We start from the raw sequence: 18,953 nt of genomic DNA on the forward strand, positions 1-18,953 counted from the left end.
TGATCACATGATTTTTTTTTTTTTTTAAAAAAAAGTTATAATTATTTTTTTTTATAATATTTTTGATCACATGATTTTGAAATTCATCAAAGGGCCAATGTCTTAAGACGCAATATCTTATATTCCATCTTCTGTAAAATCTATTTCTAAGCTTAAGATTTTGTGATTCCACAATTAATAGGCATATAATTCTGTTGTTTGGTCCTTTTAGACCAGATCTAGAATTTGTTTCTGAATTTGTACTGCATTTACTTTTTGGGCTTTGTTGTCGGGGTGCCCACCCTTTTTGTAGTCAATTAATCTTGTAACCCCCTTTCCATTATTTGATTAAAAAAAAAAAAAAAAGGCATGATAAAGCCTATGAAGGTAAATGTTTTGACACGAGTGTATCTAGTAAGAGTCCATTAACAATGGCTCAAGCTTTAGCCCAAATAAGTCCACAAGCCCAACAGAATACCAAGGGCTAAATTGAAGAAATCCTGATGCGGTCTAAAGAGTTCTAGTGAGTTCAAAAACATCATAGCCGTCCATTACTTTATCATTTCGAACACATGCCTATGTCTAGCTTGAAGTTCAGAATCTTATCTTTCCAACTAAAAACGTTTCAGATCATTTAGAGTCGCGTGCCAAAAGTTATGACCGTTTGAAGTAGAGTGGTCAGCCTTCTCGGGAATATCCTTTAATGTGGCTGTTTGTCCCCTTATCTACTGCCCCACGAATTAATAATTGTTTTCTGTCATTGTTACTTGTTTAACTTCATTAGATGCTTATCCTATGATTAAAAGGTTGTTTTAAGCTTATATAATACTTGTGTCTGCAAGTGTAGGTTAGACTAGAGTATTGTGTTAAAAATTCAGCCTTTGACTTTTGAGATGAGAGTTCTCATTGTATCTTTGTATCTCTTTGGTGTGAGCCTTAGAGTGGTAAGTGTTCTAGTTTTGTATCCCTTGTTATAATCCTTTGGATGGTGATATCCTATATCATTTTGGTGTTATCTCTTAAGTGGTGAACTTCTATCTGTCATTTGAGTGTGAATTTGTGTAATTGTTTTCCATCTCCATTTATGTTCGGTATCAAATTGGTATCAAAGCTAAGGTTGCTCAAAGTTTTGGTTTCTATGGTTGTTTGTGGTCGTCGTGCTCAGGCTAACCAAACCCCAGCAGCTCCCGAAAAAAAATGGCACGATATCAAACTGAAAAACTTTAGGAGAGATGTGAAGTAGCTCCAACTACGTTTTGAACGTTTTGCTGCCTCTGAACATGATGCCTCTCATCATGATTCAGATGTTGAAGATCTTTCACAAGAATTCATAGATTGGAATTCTCCACCAACCTATGATGAAGACTTTTTGGAGAGTTATTTTTTTGATCCTTCACGAGGATTTGTGGATTGAAATTCTCCACCAAGCTTTGATGAAGATCTTGTGGAGAGTTATTTGCCATATGATCAAAAAGAAGAATCTGTAGCAGATTGGTTCACTCCAATATTCTACAGCATCCATCCTCAAGAAGAGAAACCATTCAAAGAGGTAAATCTATCGAATAGTTTTACAATTCTTGATGGCATTTCTGTACCTCGTGCAAGATAAAAAAACTCAAAGTGAAGTGTTTGATTTTAATGTTGAAAAAGTGTTTGATGTGGATTCCCTTGGGGTAAACAATATTTTGTCAAGCTCAATTAACATGATGAAAACACTCATGTTTACAAGGGAAACGATGATTGATTCCTTTTTTAACACTTTCATGGCATGTGAGGAGAAAATAGTACAAGAGAAGCAAGTAAGCTTTGGATTGTCTCACAGTATGGACCGAAGCTTTCAAGATAATCATCATGGTTTCGTGATGATTAGACTAACCTTACTTATTGTGAAATACTATCTAGTGCTGATTCTGAAAAGAGAAGAGCAGAGTGAGTTGATTGGGCATCCAAAGGATCACGGGAAGAAAAGATGGACTTGAGGGCAAGTCCTCATCAACCGGGGGAGTATGACAATGGTGTGTCCAGCAAGAGTCCATTAACAATGGCACAAGTTTTAGCCCAAATAAGTCTACAAGCCCAACAGAATACCAAGGGCCAAATTGAAGAAATCCTGATGCGGTCGATCTAGAGAGTTCTAGTAAGTTCAAAAACATCATAGTCGTTTATTACTTCATCATTTCAAACACATGCCTAGGTCTAACTTGAAGTTCACAATCTTATCTTTCCAACTAAAAACGTTTCTGATTATTTGGAGTTGCGTGCCAAAAATTATGACTGTTTGAAGTAGAGTGGTCAGCCTTCTCAGGAATATGCTTTAAGGTGGTTGTTTATTCCCTTCTCTGTTGCCCCACGAATTAATGATTGTTTTCTACCATTATTACTTGATTAACTTCATTAGATGTTTATCCTATGCTTAAAGGGTTGTTCTAAGCTTTTATAATACTTGTGTGTGCAAGTGTAGGTCAGACTAGAGTATTGTGTTAAAAAAATCAGCATTTGGCTTTTGAGAGGAGAGTTCTCCTTGTATCTCTGTATCTTTTTGGTGTGAGCCTTAGAGTAGTGAGTGTTCTAGTTCTGTATCCCTTGTTATAATCCTTTGGATAGTAATATTCTATATCCTTTTGGTGTTATCTCTTGGGTGGTGAACTTCTATCTGTCATTTGAGTGTGAATTTGTGGACTTGTTTTGCATCTCCATTTATGTTCGGTATCATGTTTCCACATGGATAGTTGATCTAGTTAAGTTGCTTCTTTTATATATTTTTGGCTCCTAAAATTTGGTGTAGGTACAATTTTTATTTTAAAAAAAATTAAATTAATTTCATGTCTGAAAAATTAAATAGTAGAAAATTCGTCCTTTTATCCATCAGCCATGCATATTATAACGAGTTATAAATTATAATTATGCCATTTCAGGTTAATCTTCATCTCCCGAAATTCTGATTTTGAGAAAATTAGAATTCTGTGATCTCTAGAAATATCTTTTGCAATTATATTGTGATAAAGTGATACACCATCATTGCTCTTAGTTGATACTGTTCACGAATAGTATGCAACCACCATCTGCTTCTTTTCATTTTCTTTTTTTTTATTCTACAAATTAATTCTGACCATCCATTACAAGCATAATGGATTTGAGATCATCACAACTCTGTGTTCTGTCTCTTTTGGAAAGAAATATATTTATATTTTTTTCAACTATTTTGTGTTAAAAGGTATACGCTATCATTGCTGTTGATACTTGCATTATTTTGTCTGCCCTTTGTTACTTTTTTCTGAATCATGATTATTAATGTATTGAATCTTGTGTTAAGTCCACGTGTTAGATGCAACTACTTGGTGTTATCCTTCCTTAACGTGTTTGAGCTGAATTCAGATTGCTTCGTTTGCAATTTTGATTCACATCCCGATCAAATGGTAGATGAAAAGGATTTCTATAGAGTTCTATTTGCAACCTCGTTCAAAGTCTGTTTAAACAGGAAGGTTGATAGAATGCTTCGTTTGAAGTGTAGTTTAATACATGGTGTTAATTTCAAGTCTTGGTGTTTCAAACCCCTTCAGTGTTCTGGGGTTGGGCTTTATGGGGTACGTTTAACTTGGTTTTAGCTCTTGAATAAAAAATAAATAAAAACTTGGTTTTAGCTCTTACCATCTTTTCATCCTTTTTACTTGGTTGTGTTCATAAAGGCAGCTCATGTCCTGTCCTTCGGAATGAAGTAACCGCACTGCTTGGATCCTGTGGAAATGCTGCTGTTTTCTGAACACGATGGGAAAACATAGTACATGAAATTATGTCAAATGCAGATGACTAGAATATCTAAGAGAAGTGGAATGACGTTACATGAAATGAGCGTCGACTACTTTTCGCACAAGACAACAAGAACACCATGTGCTCACTATTCTGCCGTTTGTTTGCTGGATTCTGCTTCTTCTATGATTTGCTACGCATCGATATATGTATCCATTGGCTGATGAGTCAGGTGTTGCCCCCAAAGGACTACGTCCATGTGCGAATACAGCACCCTAATGGGGCTAGGAAAAGCCTGGCCAAGGACTCCAGGTACAGTAAGATATTCGTCCCTACGCAAGGTTGAATCATGTCGACATATGAAGCCAAAGTTAGGCCAAATGTTGTATCTCCTGTTTACTTTTCGTAGATATATAAGATAATTTTCTAAAGTTATGAAGCCAAAGTTAGGTCAAATGTTGTATCTCCTGTTTACTTTTCCTAGATATATAAGATAATTTTCTAAAGACGTTCAATAATTCTTTAGAGAATTAGATCTCATTCAATAGGACAACTCATGCTAGAGTTTGTCTTGACTTTATTTGCTCTCACATAATCACATGGAGCTGTCCTATTACACGGAATTTCCGTCTGTCTTCCACGTCGATTTTTTCAAATTGTTTAGCATGATTTATGCTTCCTATTATCCTATGCCAACAGGCAACAGTCTTCTTAGCTTAAGGCAAATGCTCAAGCTCATCATTGCGTTTAAGATATTGTTAATAATGTTATTAAGAGACAAAATTGACAGGAAGTTAGCCATAACTTTCATACTTTCCAATGATCAGAACAAAACAAAGAATTCTTCAAGTGGGGTTACCTTAGTGCCTTCAACTGTCCTTAATGGAAAGGGAGTCGGGGCCTTATCCTCTCCATTCAAATGTTGACCAATCGAAAATATGAAAGGATTTACCTTTCAACATTGACAGTACTATGAATATTGTTGGTTCTCTTCATGGCTTGACCTGTTTATTTACATGTATAGTGTTAGAAAAAATATAATCAAGCGGAATATAAATTTCGATTCTTCTCTTTCACATATTTGGCTCTTGAGTCACCAAAAAGAGAGAGAAAGAGACGGCTCTTTTGATGTATGTCATTTTCCCGCACACGGGCATTCAACATCAAAGCACGGCGTTCTTTTATTTGGTTTCTTTATTTATGATTTGTTTAAGATTGCGATTTAAAACTATTTTTTTAAAAACACGTCATAAGATCAAAGATTGCTGCAAGTTAGTAGATCCCATATAACACGTTTGTATAATGACCAGTACTTCCAACTTTGGTTTGCACTTTTAAGACTTTTAATTTCTATCTGGTTTTCTTTTTTTGTCTGGATAATGGAAGGACTCCGAAAAATGTTCAAAGGTTGTGAAACACATGGTCGCCCAATATGGATAAGGAAAACAAACAAATAATTCCAAGCTTCTGGAGCTATCAATAATAGTGTACAATATTCGAAGTTCCATAGTTGTGGAACACATGGATGCCCATGGATTAGAATAAGAAATAAAATATTTTCCATGCTTCTAAGTGTAATGTGTGATCCAAATTTGCCATACGTCACAGCGAACATGACAAAGTGCAGCTCAATGGACAGCCTTTTTCTTCTTTTTTCTATCTATAAGCAGTCGCAATGCATGTATATTCACGCCCATACTTTGTACCCATTAAGTCCTGATAAAGATTTTAGCAAATTTTACTGTTAGAATTTTTAATAATTCGGACAGTAAATAAGAAAAAGGGTTATACGGAACTTACCTATGTATTCGAGTTGATCATGGGTCACCCACCTAATCGGGTAAGTAGATTCTATAAAGTATTTTTTATATTTACTGTTCAAATTAATTGCTAGCAATTCGAGCAGTAAATTGCTGAGAATTTGACACTTCACTGAGGGGAAAAAAGTTTCACCCTCTGACCAAGCAATGCAGCTACATTTAAAATATGTATATATTTCTATTTTTGAGACTATGCATGCTCCCATCATTCAACTACCATTCTTTGCACTCCCTATTATTAATATCTAGCACATATGCATCTCCATTGCCCCCCAAATACATCTCCCCATTCGCTCTCCATATTTCCCAGAAATTTGTTCCCCATGGCTGACTCTCAGCACTCTTCCTCCAATGAGTTTAGGAACCAAACCCCTTCCAATGACACTTTGGCCGACTCTCAAGGTACCCTTTTTGACACCAAAATTTTCTCTGCACAAGTGCATGTCTAATCTAAAAGTCCTGTTCATACACAATTGTAGTTCTTTTTTTTTTTTTTTTTTTAATTTTTATATATGGCTCTATAGCCTCTATATTTGAACTTATTGGCATACTCTTGACATGGAGTCCCTAGAAGTTTCCCCTTACTGATCTTGGGTTCTTACTTCAGAGGAAACAAGTGAAGAATCAAAGCTGGAATTCTCTGAAGATGAGGAAACACTTATTATAAGGATGTACAATCTGGTTGGAAAAAGGTAGCTTCATTCTCTTCACTTCTGAGTCTTCCATACACACACACAAAAAAAAAAAAAAAAAACAGCTTCTTCAAAGCTAAATTCTATTACTGTGATCAGGTGGCCTCTAATTGCTGGAAGGATCCCAGGAAGAACAGCTGAGGAAATTGAAAAGTACTGGACTTCTAGAAATATACTCAACAAGTGAATGAATGTACAACAAATTGGTCGCTGCTTTTTCTCTGCCAAAAGCATATTGGGGAGCATGGTTTAACAAATTTAACAATTAATTGTGGATTTCACCGTCTACTTTCTCTTGTTATTAGGATTCAAAGCCAGTGTGATTGATTATTCCCCAAGTTCCTATGTACAATATATCCCTTTGTGTTTGTTTTCATGTACATAGATATTGTGCTATGAGAATGGTATCAAAATTGGATTTTGTTTTTCCTTTATTTCTCGGCTGTCTTTATCCCTTTGGTCTTAGATTTCTTTAATCCATCCTTATCCAAACTCTCATGTTTATCTTGTTATCCTTTCAGTTTTCAAAAGAGAATTTTAGAATGTGGTTGTCCAGCAGTTTGTCAACGCAAGCACTGTAAATTTCCACGATGATGTTCTTTAAGAAAAACAAACATTAAACAAAAATCCTTTTGCTTTGGATTATTCACTACCTTATGATGTTGACAAAAAAAAAATGATAATTAGTTCTCTGTTGACATGAACGTCACTGACGAAGTGTAGCATGCAAGATTACACGAGGATGCACCTAATAGATACCTAATCAATCATATTACCAGGTGTCTTAAGCATTTGGTCATACATTTTGTTCGTTTAAAGAGTGTTATAGGACAACCAATAATCACCAGAATCACACTGAAAGTAGGGAAAAAGAGAGAAAGATGCTACAAGGAAAGAGAGAAAGAAGAAGCTAAGGGAAGAAAAGAAGCCAGAGAGAGAAAGGAAGAGAAAAAGAGAGAGAGAAAGAGAGAGAAAGAGAGAGAATCAATTCTTTTAACTTTTTTTTTTTCATTAAAGTCTGTTTTTATTGGAGTACAGTACAAAATTAAATTGATTAAAGACTTTATTACCCTAGGGCAACCCCGATTTATCGAATTAGCTAAAACATACTAATTACTAAAAATTAGAACAATATCCGATTATTGAATTACCAAAAATATTCTAGGACAACACTCATTTGTTGAATTACCAAAAACAACACACTCTTGAAAATTAAATTAAATGTCAATAACACAAATATTAGACCTATATAAAATTAGGTGGACCCAATGACTCTTATCTCCATCGCATCAAAGAGTATATCGTTTAATGCAAGAGAAGGTAAGAAAACATAGCATTACCTTCATATTCCTTGACTGGAAATTAAGGCATATCTCAGCCAGAAGTTACTGCCGGACGAGTAAGTAAACCCAAAAGATAGATGCAAGAGAAAAATACATTTTGAAGCATGCATCAATAGACAGAGTGGCCCATTTAAAATATAGATTTACATAGAAACACTAATAAATCCATGTAAAAAGTTATTGCTGTGCATTACCACCAAGTACATGTCATAGTCATTGAACTTTTACAGCCACAATTGTGATTTGAGTGATTTGTTGCTCAATAACAGGCACCAATCATGAGAGAAAGACAATGCTGCTAAAAGTTATCACTTTAACAGAAAACACCAACTAGTATCTGGGTCGCATCATACATTGCTTTGTCTATATAACTTGGTGTCAAGTACTTGCTTACCGCACATTGCACAGACACCTGCACAACGAAACACATTTAAGAAGTTTCTTAGCACCAAACTACATACATGCAAACCGCCAAACAGATCACCCACAAAAAATAATAGTACCTTTGGAATAAGCACAAGTGTGGCAGTACTTGGCATTCTGGTGTACTTGCTGCTTGCATATGATGCATTTGGTATTTCCATAAGGAGTCCACCTGCAAGCAAAAAAGAAAACGTGGATAAGATTATGAAATTCAAAACCTAAATCATCTACACTGAAAATTGAATTTAATACAATAAGCAAAGATGTCAGATGACCACCTGACTTTCATTAGACAGATCTGCTTATTGTAGTTAATTTTGTATATTAGTTTCACTTTGCATGACAAAGAGGTCAAAAGCTCAATTGAACGCAACAAGCAAGTCTAAGCTATAACTCAACTAAGCCGTGACCCTAACTAATTATTCAACACTTCCTAAGGCCCAGGAGCTCTATCTAAGGCCATATTCATTGTTGCAAGAAACTTCAATCTATAACTTCACAAGTTTATGCACAATTATGCAACCTCATCAAATATCTTATAACTCATTGGAGCTATGTCAAATAAATACTTTTATATTCACTATATACCTTTGGTGAAATTTGTCCTACTCTGTACCCCACTCATTCCAGTGTCACAACCCCAAAAATTCTTCATAATATATGCATATCCTTGACTAAATAAACATTAAAGTGTGACTTATACTCATTATTACATTCAATCAAAAATATAAGATCATGAAATAAAATGCTAATATATAATCTTTTCCCATGTACATCAGGCACAACTCAACTGATTTTAATTTTTTTGACTTAACTATTTTCACTTTACCCTATAATTTCAACATGAATCCACAGCCACCAACTGTAACTATTGAAAATTTTAGAATCAAGAATTCGTTGAATAAGTAGTAACATAGCAAGCAAGAGATGTGCTACAAGCAAAAACCTTAGGTTCCACCATGGTAGGAAAGAAAAGCATACTGGTTAACAAGCCCACAGAACCAAATGAGAGCATACAAAACATACCAAATACACACATTCAAGATCCCAAAGGTTCACTCATATTGGGAATAAAAATATAATTTAATAACCTAAAAAGATAACGAGATCACTAGTTGCAGTAGCTAGTTTGCTTGCTACTTCAAAGGCTCAATGTGTAGTAGTAAACTAGTTTAGTAACAAAACAGTTACAGTACATACAGAGCACATAGTCTAGTCTCAGATTCTCGCTTTCAAGAAAGAGGTAGCCAATTCAGTTCTTGCAACACCCCAAGGACCCTATAACAAGATTAATCAAATGAAGTCTGCACGACAATGTTAACTTTGTTGCCAATCATAACACTAATCAAAACCCCACATACTACGGTAGAAACACCGACATTCTAGCGTTCAATAAAAACCAACATCAGGGTAAACTCTGTGTCCCACTTCTTTCTCCAATTTCCAAACACTACGAACTCGAGGAAAATTGCAATTGATTACATGGATTTGACCATAATAGGACTCTATTGCAATGTATTTATCTTAGTGAATCAAATTAATATAAACTTACCACCAACAGCCATGGCCCATTATCGTTTTTTTTTTTCTTCTACTATTCAATCCCAACATCGTAACCAAAACAAGCAAAGCATTCAACAAAGCAAAAGAATATATATTTAAACCAAGGAATAACTCAAAAACAAAATTATTTTTGAAAAAAGAATATAATACCATAAAATTGGAAAATTTTACACAAGCGAGAAGAAAAGAACCTGTTCTTTTTGGAGAGGAGCTTGTTCTCGTTGATCTTGCGGCCACCGCCTTCTGTGGTATTGCTCGCTCCTTCTTTCCACTTGTCCGGCACTATCACCTTCGATAGTTTCTTCTCACCTATACACAACCAAACACAAAATCAAAACAAAATTTACAAATGTCTAAAGCGTATCATCAAAACCACATGATTTCAATTAGAGGAACATCAATCGCAGAGGGAAAATCAGAAAACGCTTACACTTCTCGCACACCATTGTTTTCCTCTCTGAATTTTGTTGCTTCTCTCTCTCTCTCTCTCTCTCTGTGAGAATCGGAGCCCTATGTCTCACGGGCCCTGAGAAGCCCAAACAGAGTTGATTTACTGAATTGCCCCACATATTTTATTTTATTTCCGTGTGCTGTGGGTACCGTAATGGGAGTGAGGTGACGCTTGATTTTTTTTTTTTTTTTTTTATGTCCACACAAGAAAGAAGAAGGAATATTCGAACTAATGATCTCTGTTTCATAAGCCGTGATTCATATCCAATTGAGCTACCCTTAGAAATCGAGATATTCAAACTAGTGACATCCACTTCATAAAACGTGGTTCATACTTGATTGAGCTATCCTTAAAAACCGGTGACGCGTAATTGAAAGCCAACTTGAATAAATGTAAAATAGTACGAATCATTAAAAGATGTTTTGTAAAAGAGTAATTTTATATAATGCACTATTAATCTAGTAATCTACCTTTATATTAAGCTTTGTAAAAATAAAAAATAAAAATAAAAAAGTCAATGATAAATTGGCAATGACACATTAACATAATAAAGTAATAAAGATATTATAAAATGCAATGATACATTTCTTACACTGATGTGGTTGTACAACAGGGTATAGTTATATCGGTTAAAAAAAATTTCACAGATTCTCTCTTATGGTACAATCTCTAATCACCACAAAGGGATGATTGTAAGTTTGTAACCACTTGATTTAGATCGAAAAGATTTGGTAGGCAGTGAGTATGTGACTACCAGATCTCACTAGTTAAGGTAGTTGTGATGCATAATGGATTAAAGTCCGAATAAAGTTTTCTTTTAAACTTTCTAATCTATCAAACTCACACGACTTCAAGTTGACTATGTCCCATTGTTGCTTATTAATGGGTAAAAATGGTATTTTTTATTTTTTATTTTTTTTTAGGAAAAATTAATCTGATTTCATTAATAGTGGTCAAGAGTATAAAAGCTCTTACAATCACAGAACATACAGTTCTGCAAGATCATAGCCGAAACCAAAAGATTACATGTCAAAAAATTGAAAACATAACAGATCTTACAATGAAAAACCAATCTATGACGTCAAACATCTATTATCCTAGCTCGATTTTACAGATCTGCTAATGCAAACTCCTTATGGAAGTACAGGAAGCCATTTCTCAGATATGAGCAAAATACTCATATCCAAATCATTTCCCTCTCGATCCGAAAGTTAGAAGATTACAAGCAGTAATACTCGTAATTCAATAAATTAAGAAGTGCTAGGGAGCCAAACAATGAACTCAGAAAAATTTTCAAACTAACGTGACAAATCGTGAATAGCAGATAAATGAGAGAAAATTGCATTTTTTTAATTTAAAAACCTTTGTCACATGAGTTTGAAAATTTTTGAGTTCATTTGTTTGACTCTCTAGCACTTCTCCAATAAATTACACCCTTTTTAAAAAAAAAAATCAAAACTCACTCATTTATAATTTATACTGAATAATTGAATAAATCGAATAGAAATCTAATTTTCACAGAGTTAATAATGGCACAAAAATTACACCTTATACCGATATAAAATGAAAATTGATTAAAAAAAAATGGATAAAATAAAGTAGCTATTCAGTTGCTGATCAATCCCAGGGGCTCAACGAACACTCCCCGGGCAGCGTCGGGTAGCGTTCATAGTCCTTGCAATAATCATATATAACAAGGTTTCTCTGCACCCAAGCAAAGTCCATTTTCTGAGAATCCGACAGATGCCAAGCTTTATATTGATCCCACCAATTGTCGGTGGTGGTGGACACGCAGGCAGGATAGGGGTCCTCCCATTGGCAGCCGTCGACGGTGAAGTCCTTGTAAGATGACACAAATGGGGCCCGGGTCCAGTCCGTCTTCTCAAGCCCACCTCTCGTGGCCCATTCGTCGGCATTCCATATGCTGGAGAACAAGTACATGGGCTTCTCGTTGGGGAAGAAGTCATTTGCTTCCCCGTTGTTCTTGTACACCCTCATCGGAACGCTATCCACAAAAAACCTGTTTCCGTATTTCAAAAGAAAAAAAAAAAAAAAGGAAATTGTAGCCGGTGAGTTTCACCGACAGAGAAAACAAAAGGTGATCATGTCGGTGCAGCATACATGTGCTGAACGTGATTGGTTATGGTGTTACACTAGAAGTTATGAATAAGTCATGTGTGTTGTAGATGAATGAGAATCTTTTCAATTCCCTGCCAGAATTGTATGATAATATATGGATTGGTTACCAATAATTTAGTGTTAGAATTATTAGCAATTCGGTCAATAAATATGATAAAATTTTTATTAGGCCTCTATACCCGAACATGAGACGAGCTGCTTGAGATTTGCTCTAACATGTACGTTTCATAAAGGTTTTCTCACATTTACAGTAATTTGGCAACAAATCTCTATCCATGTTATGGATGGATGAGAATTTCTTACAATTAGTTGCTCGAATTGCATGTAATTCGCAATTCGAGCAGTTCTACAAAAGAAAAGGTTGTAGAACCCAACTACTCGAGGTTAGGGGATCTTGTAGCTTGGACTATCCAAAGTAGGTGAGTCAGACGACCTCTTTTATGTGGAGCTGTGTACAATTTGAGGAGTTAATTATGAAAGATCTTGATCTTAATCTTAGGTTTAAATTCATAAATTTATGGTTTGAGATAAATATTGTGGCAATTTGTGAAATTAAAGTCTTATTTAAGAGATGTTAAATCCACAAGCCCTCCCTTAAAGGGCCCAAGCCTATATTATCGGTTCCCATATTAGTACCTATGTTTATTATAGTAAAACTATTGGATCATTGTTGGAATTTTGGTACTTGTTGGATTAGGAATCTTATTGTCTTCTTGACATATAGGATTGTGTATTCTCTTATGATTATGAATTATGTTCTTTCTCTATTGTAAATCCTAATTTCCTTGAGAGAGGATTATTCTTGGTTATAAATAAAGTCTTATGTATAAATGGGCTATACTCACATTGTATTTAGAGATAATTTGAAGTTTCATAAGAAGGAAGAAAGAGATTCATTGTATTTTCCCAAAAAATAAAAACATTATTATTACTACTTGTCGACATATACAATCTTGCGAACAATCATTCATTTTATTTTTATGATTATGATTTAAAGTTAATGTACTTAACAATGAAAATTATTTAAATTTTTTTAAAAAACAGGCTGACATTAACTTTAATCCTAATTGTCAGGAGTGGCTTAAAGAAAAAGGGATGTCAAGGAAGGAGTGAGAGAAACTTACACAATCTGGTGGTTGTTCCAGAGGACAGAATAGCTATGGAAGTCCTCGGTGGGGTCGAACCAAAGCATGTGCCTCATCTCACGGCCACCAGTTCCATTCTTGTACACGTTTGTCTGAATCAGATAGGGCTGCCCGGTCCTATTCCCCAAGAACTCAAAATCCAACTCATCTCTCGTTGGCCCTGCCCCATTTTCCGTGCACATCTACACCATTCACATGCTTTCAATATTACTAACAACAATTTTCAACATTGGGTGCATCTGATATTTGATAAAAATCTCCAGGAAAAAAAAAAAACTTACATAGTAAGCTGTCACTACGCCGGCAGAGTCACCTCCGACCAACTTCAGCTTCATGCTAAACCACCCAAATCTATAACTTTGCTTTGTTTGAAACCCACACCCTATTTACAGATAAATTTATATACTATTATAATCACAAAGAGTGCCTTCAAACTAAAGCAAGGAATCTTGTGTATTTGTTTTTACCTGTTTCTTTGTCCAAGGCGAGATACCAGGTCTGCCCATCTTCAGAGGTTGTAAAATGGTTCTCCGACCACATTATATTGAAGTTATCTGTAAATGAAGCTTTAGAATCAGCTGCTTCGGATACAAAGCCAGAGGCAGCCATGAGAGCTGCAATGAAAAGAAGAGTGGGCATTGCAGAAAGTCTTCCTTTCATTTTCGGGTGGGGGGGGGGGACTTTGGAGTGAAGAGGAGGAAGGGGCTTCAATTCTCAGCTGGATCTCTGAGAAGGAGATGTGTATTAAATGATCTGTATTTGAAAAAGGATTTTTCACATGAAGATTAGACCTGTATTGGCTGGCTGAATCAATTATTTAGTTATTATATTATATATGTACAATTTTGCCCATGTAAAAGTGCAAACTATGCAAATAAATATCAAGTAAACTCTATGGAATACTAAAATAAATAACAATATGCATATTGATTATCATGCAAGTTTTGTATGTATATGTATTATCTTTTAGAATTTGGCTTAGCTGCTTAAAAAAACTACACATGTATTGTAGTGTTTTTTTACAATATCTAAGTCAAATCCTATTTTTTATGTAAATCTACTCTTGTATAGTTAATATCATATCTCTTAATATATACATATATCTATATATTCAAAATTAATGTTAAGGATAAAAATAATAGTTCATAGATTAAAAATTTCTCAATTTGTCATGAGGAAAAAGTGACGAGTTATGTATGTGGAGCATGATCTCTATGTAGAGTTCGTGAAAGGTCCACGAGAGAGAGATGCCTACTCGAGGGTATGCCCTTACTCAAGGTTTTAGGAGATAGAACTCCTAATCCAAAAGTTAATTAAGAGGATAATTTTAATATTTAACCTTTAAATTTGTAGCCCTAATGATAGTTGAACAAGGTATCATACACATTTATAGGAGTGCTAACTTTAGAGCACATTGTTTGGCTAAATGGGTTGCTTCCCACCTAGTGTTTGGAAACATTCACATAGGATCATCCATTTTTTCGTCCATTCGAATCAAGAGTGGTAAAGATCTCCCTTGTCACCTTTTTCCCATTTCAATTTTTTTTTTTTTTTTTTTTTTTAAAAAAAGAAGTAGCATATACATTCATTATTCCCTAACAAAAAGAAAATGGCTTTGTTTGATAGAAAATTTTTTTTTTTTAAAAAAAAAACTCTTCTCTTTTTTTTTTTAAAAAAAAATATATTAACAAATACTCCACAATAAAAATAAAACTTTCATTTTTATATTACATCAAAATACTTTTTCAAACATAAAATAAAAAACTTCCGCTAAAAAAAAATTAACAAGGAAGGGCCATATAATTTATTGTTCTATTTTTTATTAATTGTACAAACTAATTAGTTTTATATTTTGACACATAAATTGATTAATTGTATCATCACAGTCTGGATCAAAATAGAGCCGACATGGGCAATTTAGGAATTGAAGTAAAAATGATTAGTGGGGAATATAGATATTAAAAAATAAATTAAAAAAATCGGGAGGTGGGAGGGAACTGAGGATAGGGATAGCTTAGCCAGGCTGCCCTCCAATGGGTTTTTGCAGACTCAAAATGGAGGTGGGGTCAATGTGTCGAATCTAAGAGCATGAGTGATTTTGATTGGTCATATTAATAATCAGAAAGTTATAGGATTTGACAACTGGAATTGGGGTCCGTAGGATGTAGCCAGTAGCCACTAGTATAATTACTATTTAGGCACTTGAAATAATAATAATAATAATAATAATAATAATAAATCTGTTTATTTGGCAATATTTTAACAAACAATTTCAAACCCACATTACTTTTATCTTTATGTTACTTTTGTATCACTTTTATTGGGATTCACGGTCATTAAGGTCTTCAAAATTTTATGATTTGGACAATTTAAGATAGAAGTTTGAGCAGCCGATAGTTATAATGAAAGAGTATTTATATTTTTTTATTTTTTAAGTAGATAAAAATATTTATTTTTTATAACTAACGGAATATTTTTCAGTTCAAATGAAATAGAGAGGATCATAATTCTAGTTATTTTGGGCAAATGACTTTAAGTGTGATAATTTGTGTTTGTGTGTTAGGGTTTAAATCATGTTGTGTCATAGATATATGATTATGTAAGTTAATTATAACTCACACCATTTGATTAAATGAATCCGATTCTTCAACTATAACTTATTAATTTTATGTTAAATTTGCGGGTTATGTTAAAAATTATCAATCCTAAATATCACGTGTTAAGTTTGAATTGTGTCAAAATATGAGTATAAGATTTATATACTTATTATTTAATTAAACGAGTAAGATCTTTGAATCTTTACTCACTAATTTTATATTGAATTTGTGTTAAATTCGCAAATCATGTCATAAATTGTCCCTAAATGAATGTTATTTTTTTACCTTTGTCAATACCATATAAATCCAACCACCCCCTTCTTTTATACCGTCTAAATTTGTATGGCAGAAAATCCCTCTATAAAAATTTGAACAGCCTAATATGAGAGGATCTCATCGCTAAACTTTTCTTTCAAGACTTGAATTAGATTTGGTCAAAAGTTAAAACCATCATAGTTAGTCTACCCCTCTTGTTTGTTCCTTTAACTTTTACGTGGGTAAATCTTATTAAACAAAATTATTTACCAAAAGAAGTGAACTGTGGCCTGCTTTCTTGGTAATAAAAATGACCAACACGCAGATTACAAAAACCAAGAAAAGGGAGGATATGCTGCAATGAAACCCAAATGCCTTTACTTAAAAAAGAAAAAGAAAAAGAAACAGAAAATACCCCAAAAACATATCCTTTCCTTGTCTTCATGAAGCCAGAGTCTCCAAGTGGGTAACATGCAAAAGCTTGATTATACTAACCGTTTGATTGAAGGTCAAAGCACAAAACATTGACTTAATGAAGGTCCACATGCCAGTTAAATTATTGATGGAGATGGGTTTCTTTTGTTTCGCGTTTTGGATTGAAGGGCAGCTATGGTGGCATTGTATATTATACTGACTAATCAAAGAAGTATCAACATGCGACAGTTTGGCCGAGTGGTCTAAGGCGCCAGATTTAGGCTCTGGTCCGAAAGGGCGTGGGTTCAAATCCCACAGCTGTCAGTTTTAAAAAAAAAAAATTTGACTTATTTTTGTTTACTAGCCATTTCTAAAAGATATCAAAATCACAAATATTGGGCCGGAGGCGATACTGCTACTGGACCTGGTTGCACCAATATTGATTGAGTTTTGTTATATAATTATAATTCTAACATGGAGCCAACTTCTTGTCTAATAAATTCATTCATTATTTTCTTTTTTCTTTTTTTAAGGAGAGAGTCAACCAACACAAGCAAAACAAAGCACATGGCTGTCAAAAGAGAGGCCACATATCAAGGCCCAAAATGGAAAAAGAGAGAATGTTCATGGTTAGAATTTATTCTCATAAATCATATAGTCATAAATTGAACACGAGTGTCACTAATATAAAATAATAAAAAAATATTATTTAACATTAAAAAAAATTAATAAAAAAGATAAGGAGTAGTCATCTTAGTTATAAGAGGTGGCCGGACCACTCCATTTTAGCTAGGTTGAGCCATCCCATTATTTTTTATTATTTTTTTGTTTGGCCCTTGGGGGTAGCCGAACAAGGGTGGTCCGGCCACCCCCAATGGCCAACACATTTTTTTTTTCATTTTCGTTTTTCGACCACCTCCAAGGGGCAACCCATTATTATTATTATTATTATTATTTTCGTTTGGCCATTGGGGGTAGGGACTACCCCCAAGGGCCATGGAGTGGCTTCGGCCACCCTTCCTGTCTGGGGTGGCCGAAGCCACCCCTAGGCCCAACGGGGGTGGTCCGGCACCTACTATGGCCAAGATGTGGTAACCAACCACCCCTTATTTTTTATTAATTTTTTTTTTTTTAATGTTAAATATATTTTATTATTATTTTTTTAATAGTGGGACATGTTTCTCATTTGTGGTTCTAGGATTTCTAAAAAGAAATTCTAGCCATAAACTTGATATTCTTCAGTCTATTTTGGAGAAGATTTAATTAGGGTTACAATTAATGGAAAAGTTGTTAGTTCATCAGGTGATAGCGGTTTTATAAGTTATATGAGTCGTGATACACAACACATGGCGTGCTGTGCACGCTTATGCAAAAAAAAAAATTTTAATTAAAAAAAAAAAAAAAAAATTTGCATACGGCGTGCGTGGCACGCCATGTGCTCTTTTACTTCACCCAAGTTATATTATGAGCACGGAGATTCACCCTCTTATTAAATGCTATTTATTAGTATTTTCTTATTCTTCTCTTATTCTCATTTTTGAAAAAAATTAATCTTTTTTTTTTTTTTTTTTGACATGTCCGTACAAGGAAAGGGAGAGGCGGATTTGAACTAGTAACCTCCACTTTATAAGACGTGGTCTACAGCCGATTGAGCTACTCTTTGGGATTAAAAAAAAAAAAAAAAAAAAAAAAAAAAGGGTCAATATTAAGTTATTAACTACTACTAGCTAAGATCCGGTGGAATCACCTGTCCAACTTTACTGCATTATGATCCATGAAAAATGGGCAATATTGGTTGTTGAGGACTTGCTGGTTAGGCCCATTTAAGTTTAAGGCTCGCAGCAATTCTAGGAGATGAACATGAAATACTGGAGCCTCCTGCATCATATTCATGATCTTCGGATCTTCCAACCGCCATTCGTTATCTCAAACCTGTGTTATTTGGTTCACTTCAATAAAATTTGAGTACTCATTTTTTCTTTTTTTCTTTTTCTTTTTTTTTTTATATATTTTTTTCTTTATATTTATAAATGCCTTTTAAAATTACTATTAGATTAAAATTTAATAAAAAAATTCAATAGTGTAATTCACCTTAACTTGAGAGAGATTTATTATTATTTATAATCATCAAAGTATTCAAGTTTCTGATTGCAAGAAATGGTTTAAAAAAATCTGATTACAATTTATAGTATGCAAAATTTATCAAACTTTTAAAATATGAAAAAAATTATAGTATTACAATTTTTATTATAAAATTATTTATAAATTGATTTGACAATTAATAATTGATGTGATAATTTATAATTAATAAAATAATTAGAAGCGTAAATTGCACAGCTGTCAGCATGTGATTAAATCTCTCTTAAAGCAATATCAACCATTTCT

At 34.0% G+C, this 18,953-nt stretch overlaps 3 protein-coding genes and 1 non-coding gene across 4 annotated transcripts; 2 read left to right on the top strand and 2 right to left on the bottom strand.

The window, feature by feature from the left end:
* Nucleotides 1-5,756: 5,756 nt before the first annotated feature.
* On the top strand, nt 5,757-6,672 carry LOC132172257 (MYB-like transcription factor ETC3). Its single transcript, XM_059583729.2, has 3 exons — nt 5,757-5,948; nt 6,154-6,238; nt 6,338-6,672. Exons 1-3 carry the CDS (start codon nt 5,801-5,803, stop codon nt 6,423-6,425), a joined length of 321 nt encoding a protein of 106 aa, XP_059439712.2. The 5' UTR covers nt 5,757-5,800; the 3' UTR covers nt 6,426-6,672.
* An 887-nt stretch (nt 6,673-7,559) lies between these two features.
* LOC132171616 (postsynaptic protein-like protein) lies at nt 7,560-10,092 on the bottom strand. The gene is made up of 4 exons (XM_059582986.2): nt 9,998-10,092; nt 9,759-9,876; nt 8,085-8,176; nt 7,560-7,993 (listed from the first exon to the last, which is right to left on the bottom strand). The coding sequence occupies exons 1-4, from the start codon at nt 10,011-10,013 to the stop codon at nt 7,929-7,931; spliced, it is 291 nt and encodes a 96-aa protein (XP_059438969.1). The 5' UTR covers nt 10,014-10,092; the 3' UTR covers nt 7,560-7,928.
* Nucleotides 10,093-11,566: 1,474 nt separating this feature from the next.
* On the bottom strand, nt 11,567-13,974 carry XTH8 (xyloglucan endotransglucosylase/hydrolase 8). Its single transcript, XM_059582744.2, has 4 exons — nt 13,770-13,974; nt 13,584-13,684; nt 13,282-13,484; nt 11,567-12,038 (listed from the first exon to the last, which is right to left on the bottom strand). The coding sequence occupies exons 1-4, from the start codon at nt 13,960-13,962 to the stop codon at nt 11,636-11,638; spliced, it is 900 nt and encodes a 299-aa protein (XP_059438727.2). The 5' UTR covers nt 13,963-13,974; the 3' UTR covers nt 11,567-11,635.
* A 2,838-nt stretch (nt 13,975-16,812) lies between these two features.
* Nucleotides 16,813-16,892, top strand: TRNAL-UAG (transfer RNA leucine (anticodon UAG)). The gene has a single exon. It is a non-coding gene; the product is annotated as a tRNA-Leu (tRNA).
* Nucleotides 16,893-18,953: the final 2,061 nt, after the last annotated feature.

Source organism: Corylus avellana, chromosome 1 (genome assembly GCF_965113065.1).
Source record: "Corylus avellana chromosome 1, dhCorAvel1.hap1.2, whole genome shotgun sequence".
In the NCBI taxonomy this organism is placed as follows: Eukaryota; Viridiplantae; Streptophyta; class Magnoliopsida; order Fagales; family Betulaceae; genus Corylus; species Corylus avellana.